Source organism: Stenella coeruleoalba, assembly GCF_951394435.1.
Source record: "Stenella coeruleoalba genome assembly, chromosome: 9".
NCBI lineage: Eukaryota > Metazoa > Chordata > Mammalia > Artiodactyla > Delphinidae > Stenella > Stenella coeruleoalba.
The window spans coordinates 57,991,268-58,008,740 of NC_137155.1; the positions used below are offsets into that span (position 1 = coordinate 57,991,268).

At 43.4% G+C, this 17,473-nt stretch overlaps 1 protein-coding gene across 6 annotated transcripts in view; it reads left to right on the top strand.

The window, feature by feature from the left end:
• Positions 1-17,473, top strand: part of CREB5 (cAMP responsive element binding protein 5) — a 431,741-nt gene that overhangs the window by 183,631 nt on the left and 230,637 nt on the right. For all 6 annotated transcript variants that reach the window (XM_079931993.1, XM_079931994.1, XM_079931996.1 and 3 more), the window contains one exon: positions 1,188-1,360. In XM_079931993.1, coding sequence (XP_079788119.1) covers positions 1,188-1,360 — 173 coding nt within the window. The remainder of the gene's footprint in view (positions 1-1,187; positions 1,361-17,473) is intronic.

Genomic DNA, 17,473 nt, shown 5'->3' on the forward strand with positions numbered 1-17,473 from the left:
TTGCTAGTGACACTCCCATTTCTTTCCTGTCATCCTCAACCCATTGTCCAACTGACCTCTCAGATTTCCCTACCCTTCAAGGCTGAAGGGCTGTACCTGGCTGTTTCCAGAGGCCCACTGAGTTATGTTGCTTTGCCCTGAACTTTCTTTTTCTCTTCTAGGTTCTGAGTTTCTCACATTTCAGCCCCACCATGTTGATCAGCCCTCTTCCGCCTCAGTGTGAATCCTCTCTTGTTGTCCCATTGACATTCTTTTCTAGGAAGAGCTGTCTTTTAAGCCAGCTTTATCATGCATATTTTACCTTAGTTTTGAATTTTAAACAAAGAAACCTTCGTTCAAGTCATCAGAAATAAATACATGATATTAGGTCCCTCAAGTGACTCAGTTGTGTCATTATTTTCTTCACTACTTTCATGCAGTGTTTGTTTACTAACTGCCTACTGTGCTCTGAGCACCATGGATAGAATAATGAACACAAACATTCTATATTCTTGAGGAAAAGACCATGAACAAGTAAACAGACGAGAAATCATTGTCAGTATTCCATTCTTCCACCAAATTGTTAGAGATTGATTTTATGGAAATACAGCAGAGTTGTAACTCTCACTCCTGTCATTGGATCCCAGACACCCTGTTGTCTTTTCCAGTCGTTCATCCTCAGTCCCCAGGTTGTTGAGCTTGGGTCACGAGTACCCAGATTATGATTTGGAAAAGTAGTTTCCTGGAAAAAAAGAAGAGGTGGTTAGTCTTATAGGACTGAAAAAGAAAAAATAACAAGTGTGCTTGTCATTCAAAGCAGGGTGCTGAATGGCTCTTCGCTAAATCATAGTGTTATGCACTTACCACAGAAATCATTTTCAAATGCAATATATATCACACCAAGTCAGAGCAGATATGCACTAAACATCCCTGATGTAAACCTCCCATTGGGATGGCGGCAGGGTGATTAGCGAACTTCCAGGTATTTTCTTATGTGCTTTCCTCTTAAGGTGGATAGTTATTTTTCATCTCATCGTAGCTGTAAGTTGTAACAAAGATAAATGGACCCGTGGCTTGCCAGAAGCCATAACTCTGTATTTAGTTGACATGACCAGATTCCCCATTTTGGCCTTTGAGAGCTTGAGAGTAGACTGAAGCATTCACCTCTTCTGACCCTTTTCCCTCTGTCTTCTGTCTTCTCTGGGCAGAATATCTCGATGCATAACACCGTTGGTGGGGCCATGGTGGGGCCTGGAGCTCACCAGCTTGGCAGCACCCGGATGCCCAACCATGACACCAGCGTTGTGATTCAGCAAGCCATGCCGTCACCCCAGTCCAGCTCTGTCATCACACAGGCACCTTCCACCAACCGCCAGATCGGGTAAGGAGACCTCTTCGCTGTCTCTGGGTCCTGGCTGGAGCTCAGGGAATGTTCTAGACTTTCTCCTAGTTTCTAGTCCTCAGGTTGGATAAGACAGAAGTTGGTTTTCCTGGCTGGTGTGATATTGCCTAGAGCTCAGAGTGATGTTTTTGATGGGAGAAGGGAAGAGGGATTCTCTGTTTGGTGGAAGCTCTTTGACCCTGACTTTGGGGAGAAAAGCAAGTCATTCTGTGTCATTGTTTCTTCAAACAAGATTCTTGAACTTCAAGATGACCATGGGGAAACCCCATGGATGTTGCGAGCAGAGCATGGTTCTCAGGACAAATGCTTGAGGATGGCGGAGGGAAGTGTCACCTGCCCAGCCTCCTCCCTAACAGAGTATGTCCCTCCATTCCTAAGGTCTAAGCCCATCACCTGTGTCTTTGGTGTATTTCCATGGTCCTCCTTCCCTCTGATCATTTCTTCTGTGCTTCTCTTCCTTTTAAATACCTTCTTATTAGCTCTCCTCTCTCTCTGCATTGGTCCATATTCATTCCTGGAGTAGACAAATCAAAGAAAGCAGGCCCTATCCCTCTCATTTATGTAAAAAAGAACAACACTGAGGCATTGAGAAAAATAGGTAGAATGCTCCCAGACACTGTGTATTATGGGATGGAAAGAGAGCTCACTTCTGAGTATCAGGTGATAGGTCTCGGCCCTTGTTACTCAGAGTGTGGTCTGAGGACCGGCAGCGTGTGTATTACCCAGGCGCTTCTTAGAAATGCAGGATCTCTAGCCCAGCTTCCTTCTCTCCAGAATGAGGATGGTGTCTCTTCTTTCCACCCTCACAAGAGTAAAGTGAAAAGGAAATAAAAGATTTAAGAGTGCTTGGGATCTTAGAAAGAAAAGGTAGTAACTTAAGCCAAAGAGCTATGATAAATTTATGTTGCTGGATGCTGAGAACTGCTTGCTCTCTGTTCCCAGAATTCTCTGTTTAAAATAGGAAAGGGAGCTTGCTGTGTTTGGTATACGCCATCAGAATTAGTTTGAATATTCCATTGAATAATAGATGCAGTGATTTTAAGAAAAATATTAGAAGCTGTCCCACTATTTGTCAGTCTGTCTTTTCCCTTTCTTGTTTTAAATGCTTGTAAGAATTCCACACCAACAGGGAGCACTAGGGACAATGGCTTATCCCTCCTTAGAATGCTCTAGAAAGGGTAGCTTGTCTCTCACATTTCTCAACTCATCAGGATGGGTTGTGACGTATGAAGATGAATCTTAACAAGTGGAAGTTGTGGGTGATGACTATGCTGTGAGTTTGCCATGGGTACCTTTGGTTTCCCATTCAAGAAACAGAAAGTTAATCTGGCCATTTGAATGCGTGGCTTTGTTGGAAGAAGCCAATGCTAAATTCACAAGTGTCTCTGTTAAAGATTTCTTTTCTTCTCAGATGACTGTGGGAGCCAATGTTGCACCACCTAAAGCAAAAACCTATAATATACTAAGAGGGTGGGGTCGTTAAAGACAGCATTTCAATCTCAAGGGACTCCTTCACTCCAGGGGCTTGGCTTTGGGCAAACAATTCACAGTTAGGCAAGCTAATTGTAATTATTTTATTTTCCTTTCAAGGGGAGAAAAACATAAAATGTGCTAGAGTTTACTAGCAGTTTTACAGCATTCCTTCTCCCCTGGAGTTCTGCTTCCTGCCCCACGGCTGCCCTCTTGCAGGACCTTAGTATCTGGCCATTGTTAGTACAATGCTGGTGTTTGTGAAACAATCATTTAAGGGTTAGCACTAAATTCTAAGATGGGTATTGACTCTGTCAGTAATGTACCCAGCTGGCCCAGGGCTGTACAGTTGGATGACATTCCTAGGCTGTGTCACTGCCCTGACAGGTGTGGGTGTTTCTCTGTTACACGTGACCTCCCGACCCACTCTGTCTTCTCGTTTATTCCCAATCCTGGGGTGTTATGTGTCTCTCCTGGTGTGTTCTAGGAGATAATGGTCACTTTTAGGACTCTGTCTTGTTGCCGAGCTTGAAGGAAGCTGTTTCTTTGCTTCACATCCTTCCCTGTTGTGCTTACCATGTTGATTCCAACCCCTACTTCCTGTCATTTCCATTTTCTCCACGTGACCCATCTAAAACCTTGCCCGGATGATCATGGGGGCTCAGCAAGTAACAACCCAACCCATCTCACCAGTGGATTCAGAATGAAACTCTAGGTGGTAACATTTGGGGATGGTTGACTCTTTTAGTTCTCTCAGCAAAGAGGAAATGAGTACTTATTTTAAAACATGAGTTCCCTCTGGAGACTGTGTCTTTAAATGAGCATTTGAAATTGCAGATAGTTTTCTTTTTTTTTCTCTGAGGCTGCACAGAACCATATTGTAGTAATATTCTGATTTTTATCACAACCTCAAATATTTAAGTGTCAAAATCTGGCCAAGCCACCTGCAAATGTTTGCCATGGCTACTGGCCAACAAAAACAGCAAACAGCAATGAAAGTCTTCATTCAGGCTCAGCACTTAAGCTGCATCCAGCCAGAGAGGCTGGGACCCACCTGTGCCCACGCACAGGGCTCTTTTGCTGCGGCCAGTGGGTGTGTTCACGACTAGAACTTTGCGGGAGAGGGAGGGGGCTGCCTGTCTCCTATTCCCCCCTTTTCTTCCCTTCGACTAGTGCTCGGCTTCTGTTGCCAATCCCACTTTTGTTCTCCTTTCTGCCACTACCCCGCTTCATGTTGTATTTAAACTTAGCGGTTTGAATGGATTGGGAGTGATATTGACATGAAGGACGGGGAAATGAGAGTAGTGCCTGTTCTCAGGGAAGATTTGGGGGACAAAGTTTATGCATCCTTGTGTGCGCATTTGATTTTCGGACTTTTGGAGCAGGCATTGAGCCAAAATAGAACAAAATGAGTGTGTATGCAAAAATCTGAAGAAATAAGGTTATAAAAGTAGGTAGACAAACCACATGGGCAACTTTCAGTGCATCCCATGTCCCCCCCAACACACACCATGCCGATGCCCAGTTCTGTCCAAGTAGCACTTTTATCCCAATAGAAACTGGAGGTAAGTATAAATATCCCAAATTGCACTCGTGTGGTTAGGCAGCCTAGAAAATCACACAGCGCTAGAGAGTGTAGGAGGCATCCCCAAACTAGTGACTACTTGTGCTTAGTCAAACGGGCAGACGCCCTGTCGGAAAGAGTGTCTTTGGCTGATTGATGGTAGCATTTTAGGAGATAAGTTTTCCAGGTGAAAAAAAAAAAAGAGTGAGCCATGGGCTGTGGGAGAGACAGAAAACAAGCATGTGTTAAATATAGATGAAATCGATTCAAGCTTGGACCAAATATGTGGCAGATTCCAAGCAGTATCTCTACTCCAGTCATTTTTATTAGATATCATGTAACAAGCTCATTAATTCAGGACCAAGTCTGCAAAACCCGGGAAAATGGTGGATGAGTAGGTAACAGTAATGCAAATGCTCTCTGTCTCTTCTTCTGTTTTTTTCTCTCTTTATCTCTCTCTCTCTCCTCATATGAGACATTTTTGTAGGAGCCAGTAATCAGTTACGTAGGTGGCTATAATCTTAATATACCCCAGCCTTCCTAAAGAAGCCGATTTCTCTTTATGGAGTCAATGTTATTAGATAATTCATGCTCAGTAATTCTTCAGGAGAACTGTGAAGATAATATAGAGTGTAGAGGTCTACAAAAATGGATGTCAGTACAGAGTTCTGACGGGTTATGGGAGGCACTGCCAAAATATTCCACAAAATTTCTTCCTGTTTTCAAAATGTTCCATAGATTTAGTTCTCTGTATGGAATTGGGCAAATACATAAGCTCTTTAGATTACTGGTGACAATTATTTGACAGTAATTGTTCACAATGGAGGTGTGATACATCTAACATCAGAATATACAAGTGTTCCTACCAAGGCTGATATTTGCACAAAAGGTATCTGGTCCATTGTGGAATATTCTATTTAAGATATCAGGAAACTAGAAAATATGTTCAACAGCGTGTGTATATGAAACCTCTCCCTGATTATATGCCGGTTTTAGTCCTGGCAAATATATGTTTGTGTGATGTGCAGCTCTATTAGCTGTTCGGTCATAAGCGCTATTTGCATGAAGCTGTCCTTAGGCAATGTAGACCTAAAACTTAGCCAGAAATTTGTATAAAATATCGTAGAAGCAAATCTTGTTTTATGTAAAAATAAAAAGGAACTGATACTCATCATAAATTGTATTTCTCACAGCTTTTACGTGATTCTTTAATAATAATACTAATGAAAAGAAGAGCTTATCCCATCTCAGAACTTGTTGGCATAAAAAGCAACACCACCTTGCCTATCGGGGAGAGTCATGTGGCTTTGTTGTATGAGTTGTCGTTGCTGCTTGAGGTGTCCATCGAGATGGGAATGTTAATTGATTCGAAGGTTTTTGTGTTATTGTTGCTCTGAAAAAAAAAAAAAAGGAGAGTGGTCAATAAATGATGCCATCACAGAAAGGCGCCAATTAAAGAAGCCTTAGATAACAAAGCAGGTTACAGTTTAAGAATGTGCTTGCTCTGTAAGTGCATAGGTGTATAAATCCATTATTAAGAGTTTTCTTAAACTCCACAAACCAACGGAACATGATTAAGAGTGTCACTGCCCACAACCGGGCAGTGCTAGCGGCGTCCAGGCCAGCCTCTTCTGCTAGAGGCAGCAGCCGGCAGGCCCCGGCTTATCACTGGCCGCCCCTGCCCCCTACCCTTCTCCAGGACAGCCTGAAGCCTCCTTTGAGTAATTCAGAACAGAAGCCATCATTTCCTGCTTTGTGTTTTGCTGAATATCACGGCCGTGAACATTGCTTTATTGTTAGAAAGTTGCTGGATCTTTCACAGCGCCGAGAACATTTACGAGGGCCCTTCAAGGGGATGCTTTCTGGGAGGGTTGACGGACTTAACCATATGGCTCCCGTTAAACCCCATACAGAGCCTTGAGAAATTACCTCTGACAAGGGGGCCAGCAGCCTTCCACTCACAGAGTTTTATGTGTGGAATGAAACATTAAGTACTGATACTTGAGGAAATATAAGGTTTCTTAACATTCAAAAGTTGTAATACCACATGGTATTGTGGCCAGATGAAGGGGGCAGAGCCAGAACACCAGAGCACATGGCTGCATATTCCAAGAAGCAGAAAAACACCCCTGCTCTCCTCTCTGAATCTGGTTCTTGCCTGTGATCCCTCAGGCCAGTCTTGTATGTCTTGGTGTCTCAGCTTCTCACCCAGAACACAGCAAGTCTGGTATCTTAGCTTGGACTGCTATAGAAAAATACCATAGACCCGGTGGCTTAAACAATAGGCATTTATTTCTCGCAGTTCTGGAGGCTGGAAAGTTCAAGGTCAAGGTGCTGGCAGATTTGGTTCTTGGTGAGGGCTCTCTTCCTGCCTCGCAGATGGCCGGCATCTCACTGTGTGATCACCTGACCTCTTCTTCGTGCATGGAGAGAGAGAGAGAGACAGACAGACAGACAGGCAGATTGACAGAGAGACAGAGAGAGAGGAGAAAGAGACGGAGAGATGGTGTCTCTTCCTCTTCTTAGGACACTAATCCCATTATGGGGGCTCATGACCCGTTTAAACCTAATTACCCGCAAAGGCCCCACCTCCTACTACCATCACACGGGGGTTAAGTCTTCAACATATGAATTTGGAGGAAGACACGTTCAGTCCATAACAGCTAGTCTTCTTGGGAAAGAAAATTGAAAGTCACTCTTCAGTGGCTTGAGCTATTTGTTAGAAAAGCCCGGGATTAGCAGGCTGATACTAAAGAGAAGAAAGGAAGCTAACGTTTATCCAACATCTACTATGTGCCAGGCACTGATCTAGCTTTGCATGTTGTTTTCTATCACATTCCAAGAGCCCAGAGGGGTAGACGTTAGTTGCTCTGGGTTTTTTTTTTTTTTTTTGCTCTAGGAAGAGAAGTAACTTGTCCAAAGTCATTCAGCCAGTGAGATGAGCAGATTTTTGAATGTGGCTCTATTGGACTTCAAAGCACATGTTTTTCCTGTGCTCTTGCCCATAGCAATCCCAGTGCTGTGGAAGACACATGAGCATGTCTCACCATTTGGGAGAGTCATCTAACCACAAGAGTTGGCTAATGCTTAGTCTCTGGTTACAGTGTAAAGAGCTTCTGTGCTTTCACACACCTGCAGGGCAGTCAAGGGCAGAGGTGGACACACTGAGTTGCCAGCAGCTGCTTCAGTCCTTCAGTAGAAATACACAGGAGTTCCCTGGCCCTCAAGGAAGGGGGATTGGGGGCTGTTTGAGCACATGGATACAAAAAGGCCCTGTACCTGGGAGATCTGGCCAAATACCCTTATTTGTAAGAAAACCAAAGTCAGCACTGAGAGTGCTGCCCTTTTTCCAGCCATTTGGTTGCTGTACAGTTGGCTTTGTGGTTTGCAGGAAGACCCTATCCCCTGCCCAGATGAAGTGTGACTTCCAGCCTATTCTGATTCCTGTGTGGATAGGTGACTTTGCCTGTGACATCCTCTTGGGGGGGGATTTCATTTCTGAATCTTACAAACAGAAGCCCTGCTCACAAAGTTCCAGAACCTTCCATATAAGTGTCTCTGTGTGTTTTGACCTTCTCTTCCCCCCCCCCCCCCCGCCATTTCTAGACTAGATAGGCACAGGTTAGGGTCTGCTTCTAGAGCAAGTAGCCTAGGATCATTCAGTCTGTGTCTGTTGTAAATTTGGACACTTGTTCTTTTGTGCAGCATGTTGAAAAGATATGCCTGGAAAAGACGAGCTTGCTCAGAGCCAAACCATGTCAGGTCAGAGGGGAGTCTTGGAAAAGCATTGGCCTTGGGTTCAGAAGTCATGGGTTTAGGCTCTGCCACTCAGAAAGGTTTATAACCTTGGCCAAGTGCACAACAGCCCTCGGCCTCAGTTCCTTCATCTATATGTGAAAAGTTTAACCAGCTGATTACAAGTCACTCTCAGCAACACAATCCTCATTCAGTGCTTCTTTTCTGTCTCAAATATATTTTCTCCTTCGGTTTGTTTTCCTCCAGGAGCTGAGTTTGGTAGGGGGTCTAGATGATCTGAGTTCCAGGATGAGTTCATGTGCCCACATGGGTAAGAACAGGATAGGACTTGGGAATGCTTGGGAAGAGGAGACCAGTACAGTCAAGAGAAGGGTCCTAACATATGAAGCCAGAGAGACCTGACTTCCAGGCTCAAATCCTAGGTGAATCACAACAAATTTATAATTCTATCACATGGGAATGAACACACCCGTTTTACAGCTGAGTAAAGTGAGGTTCAGAGATTACATGACTTGCCCTAGGTCATACTGATGATGGCAAGAGGCAGAACTGGAAGCCAGGCCACCTACACCTCACTGTCCCAAGGGTCCAGATGAACTTGACTTCTCCAAGTTTTGATTTCCTCACATGTAAAATGAGGAAGCATCACTAGAAAATTCTCAAAGTCTCATCCAGCACTAAAAAGCTGATGATTTTCATAACATTTAATTTTGAAAACTACTTGGAAGGTCAGTTGTTTGGGGGCTCAGTGCTATACGCAAGACTATGTTGTTTCCTCCCTTGCACTAATCTTATCAACAAACTGTTCTTTTATTCTCATTTTGCTAAAAGTGGCTTATTGCTGAAGATCTGACTAGAAAAACACCTAAACAACAGAACAGTCTTTTAGTGAAAGACATAAAACAAGTGTAATGCAAGAAATTGGGACAATTATCTTGCCAGACACAGCTCTATGGGAAAATGCAGTCCACTGTCTTCTTTTTTAGACTTAACTGTTTTTGGGGTTACTTTATAGATGGCCTGAAACATAAGGCTTTAGCTTATATCAATATTTAGTGTTTTCCTAGGGGTAAGCCTTGGATAAGATGCCAAATAACTAAACACTGGGAGTTGAGGATATATATTTCCCATAATATAAAATGCAATGATTAACTGCACCTTTCTGTACTTGTCAGAGTTCCTACATGGGGATTGGCTCAGTATTTTCTGTTTTCAGGGCCAGAATCACGAAAGCCTAGCTGGTTCACCACTGTAGGTTTACATGAGTCCCAGTGTTGTGTTTAAAAGAGTCCCGGAGCTAAGTGTAATTATTCCTTGAAGAACACCAAAAGGTTTAGTAACATGGGAAAATGACTGGTGTGTGCAACGCTCTCCAAGGTGAGCATGTTAGGAGAAATGAACCTGATAAAGCAGAGCTGGTCCTTTGCAACTGGGAGGACACTTTGCTTTTTTGAAGACTGAGCATGTGCTTGTAACATGGCAGTGTCCCAGGGAGCATTTCTGATTATTTGTAACTTTCACATTCTTACAGACTATATGTCTCATAAAGTATAAATAACTCTTGTCTGAAACTGATTGACAAGTAGTTTCTGAGTTAAAAGAGAAGGACTGCAGATAACCTGTGGTGCCCATTGCAATACTATGTATTCACATAATTGGACATTTTAGGATTTAAAAGATAAAGGATTCAATAAGTTCTCTCATATGTATTTTTCAGTAATATTAGTCCAAATGGATTTTCTTTACCATTATTTTTTATATCCTTTCTATGGAGGATTTAGTTAAAGATGATACAAACTATGTGGACCTTTGACCTTTGGTTGGATGAGAATATCACATAAATATCCAGTTTGGTCTTGGATTTTGGATACAAAGGGAATCCTTCTGTTAAGTTTCAGTTACATGCAAATGGAATCCTATTTCAGTGAGGCAGTGCAATGCCATTGCTAGAGATTTGAGAGCCTGGCTGGTGGTTCTGACTCCACCACTCACAACCCCTTGACCTCTCTGGGCCCTACTTTTCCATCTTATAAAATGAAAGAATGAAACTAGATTGTCTAACAAGTGCCCTTTTCTAGCTCTTAGGAACATGTTTGTTTCCTTATCATGACTACCACGCGACCACAGCACTGTTTGGCTGGTAGGGATTATGGAAGAAAACATTTCATAAAACAGATACGCCACATTTAGCAGACAAGCTAGTGATCTATTTACCGAGTATGTTGTGCTTTTGGTAAATATCAACTATAAAATTTCTATAGAGTAATAAACATTCTTAATGGTACCAGACACATTTAAAAGAACTTGGAGTTTTATAGTTTCCCCTGCTTTGGCAAAGTGCATTTTGGCTGGTGAATAGACCGGTAAAGTCTGTAAAATGATAGGACCCTGGTGAGTGTGGGGTACAGACATGCTGGAATGTGCTTGGGTTGCTTTTTACAGAGTTGCAGGTCTTTGCAGAGAACAGATGGCCCCAGACATCTTTGAAATGCTAGAAATGACTTCCTGAGTATACTCGTCATATATTGGTTCCGATCTGGTAATTCATAAGCCAAATACACAGCACTTTACAGCTGACCTCCGATCTATTATTTTCAGTCCATAAAACCAATAAACATCGGTACACAAACAATCATAATGACGACTGCCACAACAAACACCCATCCCCGGGTCACCAAGCCACTGAACACTTGTCAAATGTACGGTGGCATTCTCAGCATCTGTAGGGGCTGGAGGCCAAGCGTTTGGCAGGTTCTTAGGGATCACTGCTTAGTGTGACATTTCTTCTCACTCTTCCCAGAGTTTTGCTCAAATTGAATACTTGAAGAGATAAGCAGTAAAGTGCTAGATTGAAGAGAACTGAAGACTGCTTCCACTTCAGTATTATTTGGGTAGTATGAGTGACGCCATTTGATGAGCCTGCAAACTCAGTGAAACCAAAGTCTACCCCTGAAGCTTTCTATAACTCTATATTGAGTCAGGGTGTATTTTTAATAACAAAATTAGACAAAAATGCAACTTTATAGTTACATGTTTCAAATCACAGCCTCTCTAAAACATAGAAAGAATGAATTTAAAAATAATCTGAACTAAATTGTATATTGTTAGAGGAGACTGGGGAATTTTTTTTTTTTTTTTTTTTTTTTGCGGTACGCGGGCCCCTCACTGTTGTGGCCTCTCCCGTTGCGGAGCACAGGCTCTGGACGCGCAGGCTCAGCGGCCATGGCTCACGGGCCTAGCCACTCCGTGGCATGTGGGATCCTCCAGGACCGGGGCACGAACCCATGTCCCCTGCATCAGCAGGCGGACTTGCAACCACTTGCGCCACCAGGGAAGCCCGAGACTGGGGAATTTTAATCTCCAGTTGCATCCAAATGAAAATTGTGTGTGTGTGCCTGGTGTGTATGTGTACACACATTTCCTAATACTTTTCTTTACTGGAACATCATTTAGGCCATTTGACATGTATATAACCTTATTCAAAACTCTTGAAGAAATTTTCCAGGGGTATTCCACAAAGCATGATTTTTCATAATGCCCTGAATGTCCTTTATAACCCCCCTCTTACATGACAATAAACTACGCCAGCACCTTGGAGCCACTTTTAAAGAATAGTCACAGAGACTAACAAGCATAATAAGATTAAAAAGGAAAAAAACTCATGTAGCTTCACGTTAGGCCCTTAACCTAGTTTTCAGAAAACTGAAACAATTCCTCATTATCTAGAAAATGACCATTTGGTTGATGAATTACGTTTTCAGGAGTAGCCACTTTTTATTTCTCTGACACCTTGACATCACTGGCGTGTGGGGTGAGATACTTAAGTGCTAATGCGGAGGTCCCTGGAGGGTGGTGACAGCTAGATCCTAGAGTCGGGGAGAGAGAACGCCACCTCAGGGGGTGGCTCCCTCCCTGTGAGGAACAGGGTGAATATCTCATAGAAAAGTGGCTGTGGCACTAACCATGGGCTTGGGGCTTCACCAAAGAAGGATTTGATCTACTGGGAGATTCTGATTCATAACTGAAGTGAAATGGGGGTGGCAGGGCACTCCTCTAGAACCCTGACTTTCTCTTCCTCCTCTCTCCCTCTTTCCTCTCTCTTTTCTTCCCGTCTCCCCTAGAAAGAAAGGAGGAATCCCTCAAATTATTCATATCTGCCATTTGGCCATGGCTCTGGCTAAAAGTCTGGAATTGGAGAAAGCTTAAAACTTTTAACTAAAAGGAAAATAAGAGATTTTCCTTTTAGATTTTGTGTGTGCGTGTGTGTGTGTGCGTGTGTGTGTGTGTGTGTGTGTGTGGTGTCAATTACTCGAAACGTCCCAATCCCCCCTCATTGTGTGGATAGCTGCTATTTATTTAATTTAGCTCTGTAGTCAAGCACTTAGCAGGAAACCAGAGGAGTGACTTTGTCCAGATCTCTTTTGGCAAATGCGTATGTGTGTTTGTGTGTGTGTGTGTGTGTGTGTGTGTGTGTGTGTGTGTGTGAGTGTGTGAGAGAGAGAGAGAGAGAGAGGGAGAGAGAGAGAGAGAGAGAGGGAGAGAGGTTGATTTTTATAAAAAGAGTGTGTGAAACTTTGGCTGCCCCAGCAAAGCCACAGACAACCAACCTTATCTTGGGTCCACTGCGTTCCATAATTATTATTGCCATTAGGAATAATTATTATTTGCCTCATTGAGTTGGCAGTTTGGAACCTGCCTGAGACTGACGGCTTCTCACAGGAGCCGAAGCACACAAAGGCTGAGTATTCACCCACAAGTGCTTCAACATGTTTGGACGACATCCTTTGCTTGGTTCACTTCATTGTATTTCAGACACATCGAGCTTCAAATTGAATGAAAAGTTTATCAGATACAAAACCAGCGTGAATGAGCGCCTGCGCTCAGACAGCTTTTTTGATTGGGTGCCAGAATTCTTGGCTTTTCTCAAGTCTGGAGATGAGCAGTCTTTTCATGCCACTCTCTTCCTTTAATTAAAAATAGAAAAATAAGTAATAAGATGGGTCTTCACTTAGAGGCTGGGCTTCAAATGGTACAAGAGGGAAAAGCAGAAGAATGACAGGAACACCCAATGGCAAGGCAGCACGTTCATTTAGGAGGCGGAATAGTTACAACCTTAACTTGATTTTTTCCTGATTTGTTTTGCCTCCTTGCCCGCGGACTCTCCGGATTCCAGATTCTGTACTGTTTCCTCGTCCTTTTGCCTTATCATTTTGAAATAGCTGTGCCATGGGTATCCCCTCCGCCCTCCTTAGGGACCTCAGATAGAATGTGATCAGGTATTTTGAACCATGGAGCCCTCACAACAGAAGCTGTTCTCGGCGGAAAGTTTCACTGAGTCATTAAAGAAAAAAGAGCATGACAAGATGTTCTTCCAGACGTTGTTTTTCCTATAAGACTTTGTGGGTTTCTTGCCAAAGTCTATACCAGTCACAGGCTGGCGAGCATTTAAAGAGAGGAGCCCACACCCTTCTGCGTGGGGGTCTGTCCCCTCCCCTTAACCTATTCCTTCCAGAGTGGAAGTTTGTAGCAATAGCTGCTGAATCAGACCCCTCAAGAGCCTCCTCAAAACCGCTGAATCAGAAGAAGGAAAAAAAACCCAACAGTTTCCATTCGATGTGTCAGACCCAACACAATTGAGTGAATGTTGACTTTGTCTCCAGACACCCAAACGGTCTGTCCTCCATCCCCAAACCAACTGCGATTCCTAGACAGGGTCAGGGAAGACCAGGGCAGCCTTGCTGGGCACTAGGCCAGGCACCATGTCTTCAAAATAAATATTCCTCAATCGGTCGGGAATGGAGGCAGCTGGGTACCCACCTTCTCCCAGATGTGGTGCCTGTATGGGGTGAGTGACAAGAACCTCTCCCCTGTCCTAGGCATTGAAAAGAGATTTCTTTTGTTATTACACTCCATTAAGTGGGTTCCTTGGGTGAATACTTCTGTACAAATGAGAAACAAGTGAAAGTTTCACTGTAGTGATTTCCAGGGATTTGTGGTCCTCGATAATATATGTATGAAAACTGTTTAGTGGGGAAAATATTACAGAGGAGCATTCCTGTCTGAGTTTTCATAAAAGATGACAAAATCGTGCTGTAGAGAAAAAGAAATCCAGCACTTTCTCAGTAGCAGTAAAGCTCGTCTTCAGGTTAGATTTCCTGCGAGTGTAGAATTGCCGCTTTTTCATTTGTTCTAGGAATTTAGGGGTAGAGAAAGGCCAGGGAAATTGGCCTCCACCTGCATGGAGTTTAATAAAGATGGACCCTTAACTTTTTCATTTTCAATGGTAACCTTCACAAGGAACCGCTTTTTTACAAAGCCCTGTGGAGTATATTATTTATAGCAGTCCTAATATACCTCATTGTTACTTTTTTATTCAAAGATCCTGTTGTACCACGTCCTTTTTAGTGTTACGATAGAAAGTGCTTGTTTTCAGGGTATTTCTTTCTATAGAAAGCATTTGATCCTTCATGTTTTCATAATGAATTTCTCTGGAGTTTTACAAAATCTAATTGTTGTTACATTGGTTTCTATACTGATGGGTCTGATGTTTCTTCTACTAAATGTTGTCTCTCCGTTAATTGACTTAGCTTTGAGTCCTTTTCTACAGTCAAGCAATGAAAAGAGCTTGCAGATTTTGTTAATTGTTCCGAATGAGGTGTGTGGTGAGTTTTGGGGAGCTTCCAAACAGAACTGTGTACTGTCAGAGACAAAAGTCACATTAGATGGCAGACCCCAAGGGAGAAGAGGTGACATCACAGTCTGCCATATGACAACACCAGGGAAATAGTTGTTTTCTCAGCTGCACAGAGATTTCTCCCCTTTTTCTTTTTTTTTTAAAGGGAATTCCTTTATTTTTATTTTTTATTTGTTTATTTATTAATTTACGGCTGTGTTGCGTCTTCGTTTCTGTGCGAGGGCTTTCTCTAGTTGCGGTGAGCAGGGGCCACTCTTCATCGCGGTGCGTGGGCCTCTCACTATCGTGCGGAGCACAGGATCCAGACGCGCAGGTTCAGTAGTTGTGGCTCACGGGCCTAGCTGCTCCGCGGCATGTGGGATCTTCCCAGACCAGGGCTCGAACCCGTGTCCCCTGCATTGGCAGGCAGATTCTCAACCACTGTGCCACCAGGGAAGCCCCCCCCCCCCTTTTTTTAAATGACTGCCTGGTATAAAAGATGAGCAGGTAGATCCCAGCACATTATCATGTGATGTCTACGTGCCATGTTATAAAGATGAATTATTAGAATACTAGAATCCACTCAACCATTCAGGAGCTGCCAAAGGCGAGGGTTGTGGCGATTGGCCAGGTGGGCAGGGCACCCCATCTCCCAGGTACCCCCTCACCCAGAGCAGTTCCACATTTATTCACTTAGTTGAGTTTCTACATAAACATTTCTCTTGATAAAGAGTTCTATAGCAAGAAAACAGTTTGAAAACTACAGGCTTAGGAGATTCTTCTCTGTATATGTACTAGGAGAGAAAAGGTGAATTCTTGGATGTGCTGATGCAGGCATCATCTTGAAGACCACTTCCCCAGAGAAGTAGTGATACCTTCGCCATTGTGGAGGTAAATGAGATTGGAGAAACAAGCTGTGGTTTCTGAAGTGAGGCCGTGGTGAGGGGAATAAACCATGAAAGAACTTTTAGCAACTGAATGGGAGGAAGAAAATTGTCAAAAGGAAAACATAAAGACTTCATGGAAATCTATCCATTTAAATCTCTCAGCAAAAGGTAGAACGACCACAGAGGAAATTGTACTGTTTCAGTTCACTCTTTTAGGCAGATGCAGTAACACTTGGGATCACAGGGTCTGAGGCGCTGAGACCCAGGAGGGCCAAAGAGGCAGCACCAATGGACCGAGGACCCCAGATGCCCTTGCGTCGCCCGTCCACCTTCAGTCTGCAGATCTCCTCTCTTTGCCTAATTCAGTTTAGCTCTCTAGGACTTTACTAGTATTTTTTCTCTCTGCAATTTCACCCGTCCCACAGTCCAGCCTGAACTCTGCCCCTCAGCATACCTAGAACAGTATAAAGGCAACTTCCTTGGAAGCCTCCGCCCCAGTGCTCAGCCCCTAGGATAATCCCTTACTTCTTCCTCCTTTGCAGGCCCAGCATGGCCTGTCTCATAGGCAAGCCTCAGTTATTTTCACCTTTAACTATGGTACATGTGTTGTTGTGAGTCGAATTGCATCCCCCCAAAAGATCTGTTGAAGTCCTAACACCAGCTGCATCAGAATGTGACCTTATTTGCAAATAGGATCTTTGCAGATACAATCAAGTTAAGATGAGGTCATACTGGCTTCTGGGGGGCCCTAAACCTGATGATTGGTGTCCTTATGAGAAGGCCACATGGAGACACCAGGAGGATGCCATGGGATGGCACAGGCAGAGACTGCAGTGATGCAGCCATAAGCCAAGGAAAGCTAAGATATGTCAGCAACTGCAGCAGCCGGGAGAGAGCCGGGAACAGATCCTCCCTCAGCGCCTCCAGAAGGAGCCAACCCTGTGATACCTCGACTTCCGACGTCTAACCTCCAGAGCTGCAAGAGAATCAATTTCTGTTGTTTTTAAGCCACCCAGTCTGTGGTAATTTGTTATGACAGCCCTAGGAAACTAATACATGTGTCTTCATGTAATTATGGACCTGTTTGTTTTGCCAACAGAATTGTGGTTAAAAAAAAAAAAAAATCTCTTACTCCATTCTCCTTTTATTCAACTGTAACAGATGTATGGATAAAAACATTAAGTGAAAAAAACTAACTAGGAATAAAAATAAAACTACTCTCTGGAGTAGTGGTATCTTGGAGTCGGGACCTGTTCGCTGGGACACCCCCAAATCTCCATTTGTACAGAAAGGGAATAAAGATGACTGCTCTCCATCAAACAGATCCCCCATTAATATATTCTAATGAAAGATATTATTAAAGATGCATTTTACCTGGGCTTCAAACCTGTACTGCCATAAAATCCACTTTGAGGGGAACAGGGGAGAGTTTTCTTTAGACATGCATTCTCTGCTCAGTGGTATCTGCCAAATTCTGAAGTATACACTTTTTGTTAATTAAGCTGTCCACTCTGTAGCTTGCAACGGAGGGAAGATCAACAATGCACGTAGCTATAGGGGCTTTTACACTCAGCCTTCCAGAAGTTTTTAGCAGCTAATGACATTCCCTGGACATTGAAGGCAAGGTCACCCATGACTGGTCTGAGGAAGGACAGTCCAGGGTGATGGGTTTTTTGGTTTTGTTTTCCTGTGTGTGTGTGGTGTGTGTGTGTGTGTGTGTGTGTGTGTGTGTGTGTGTGTGT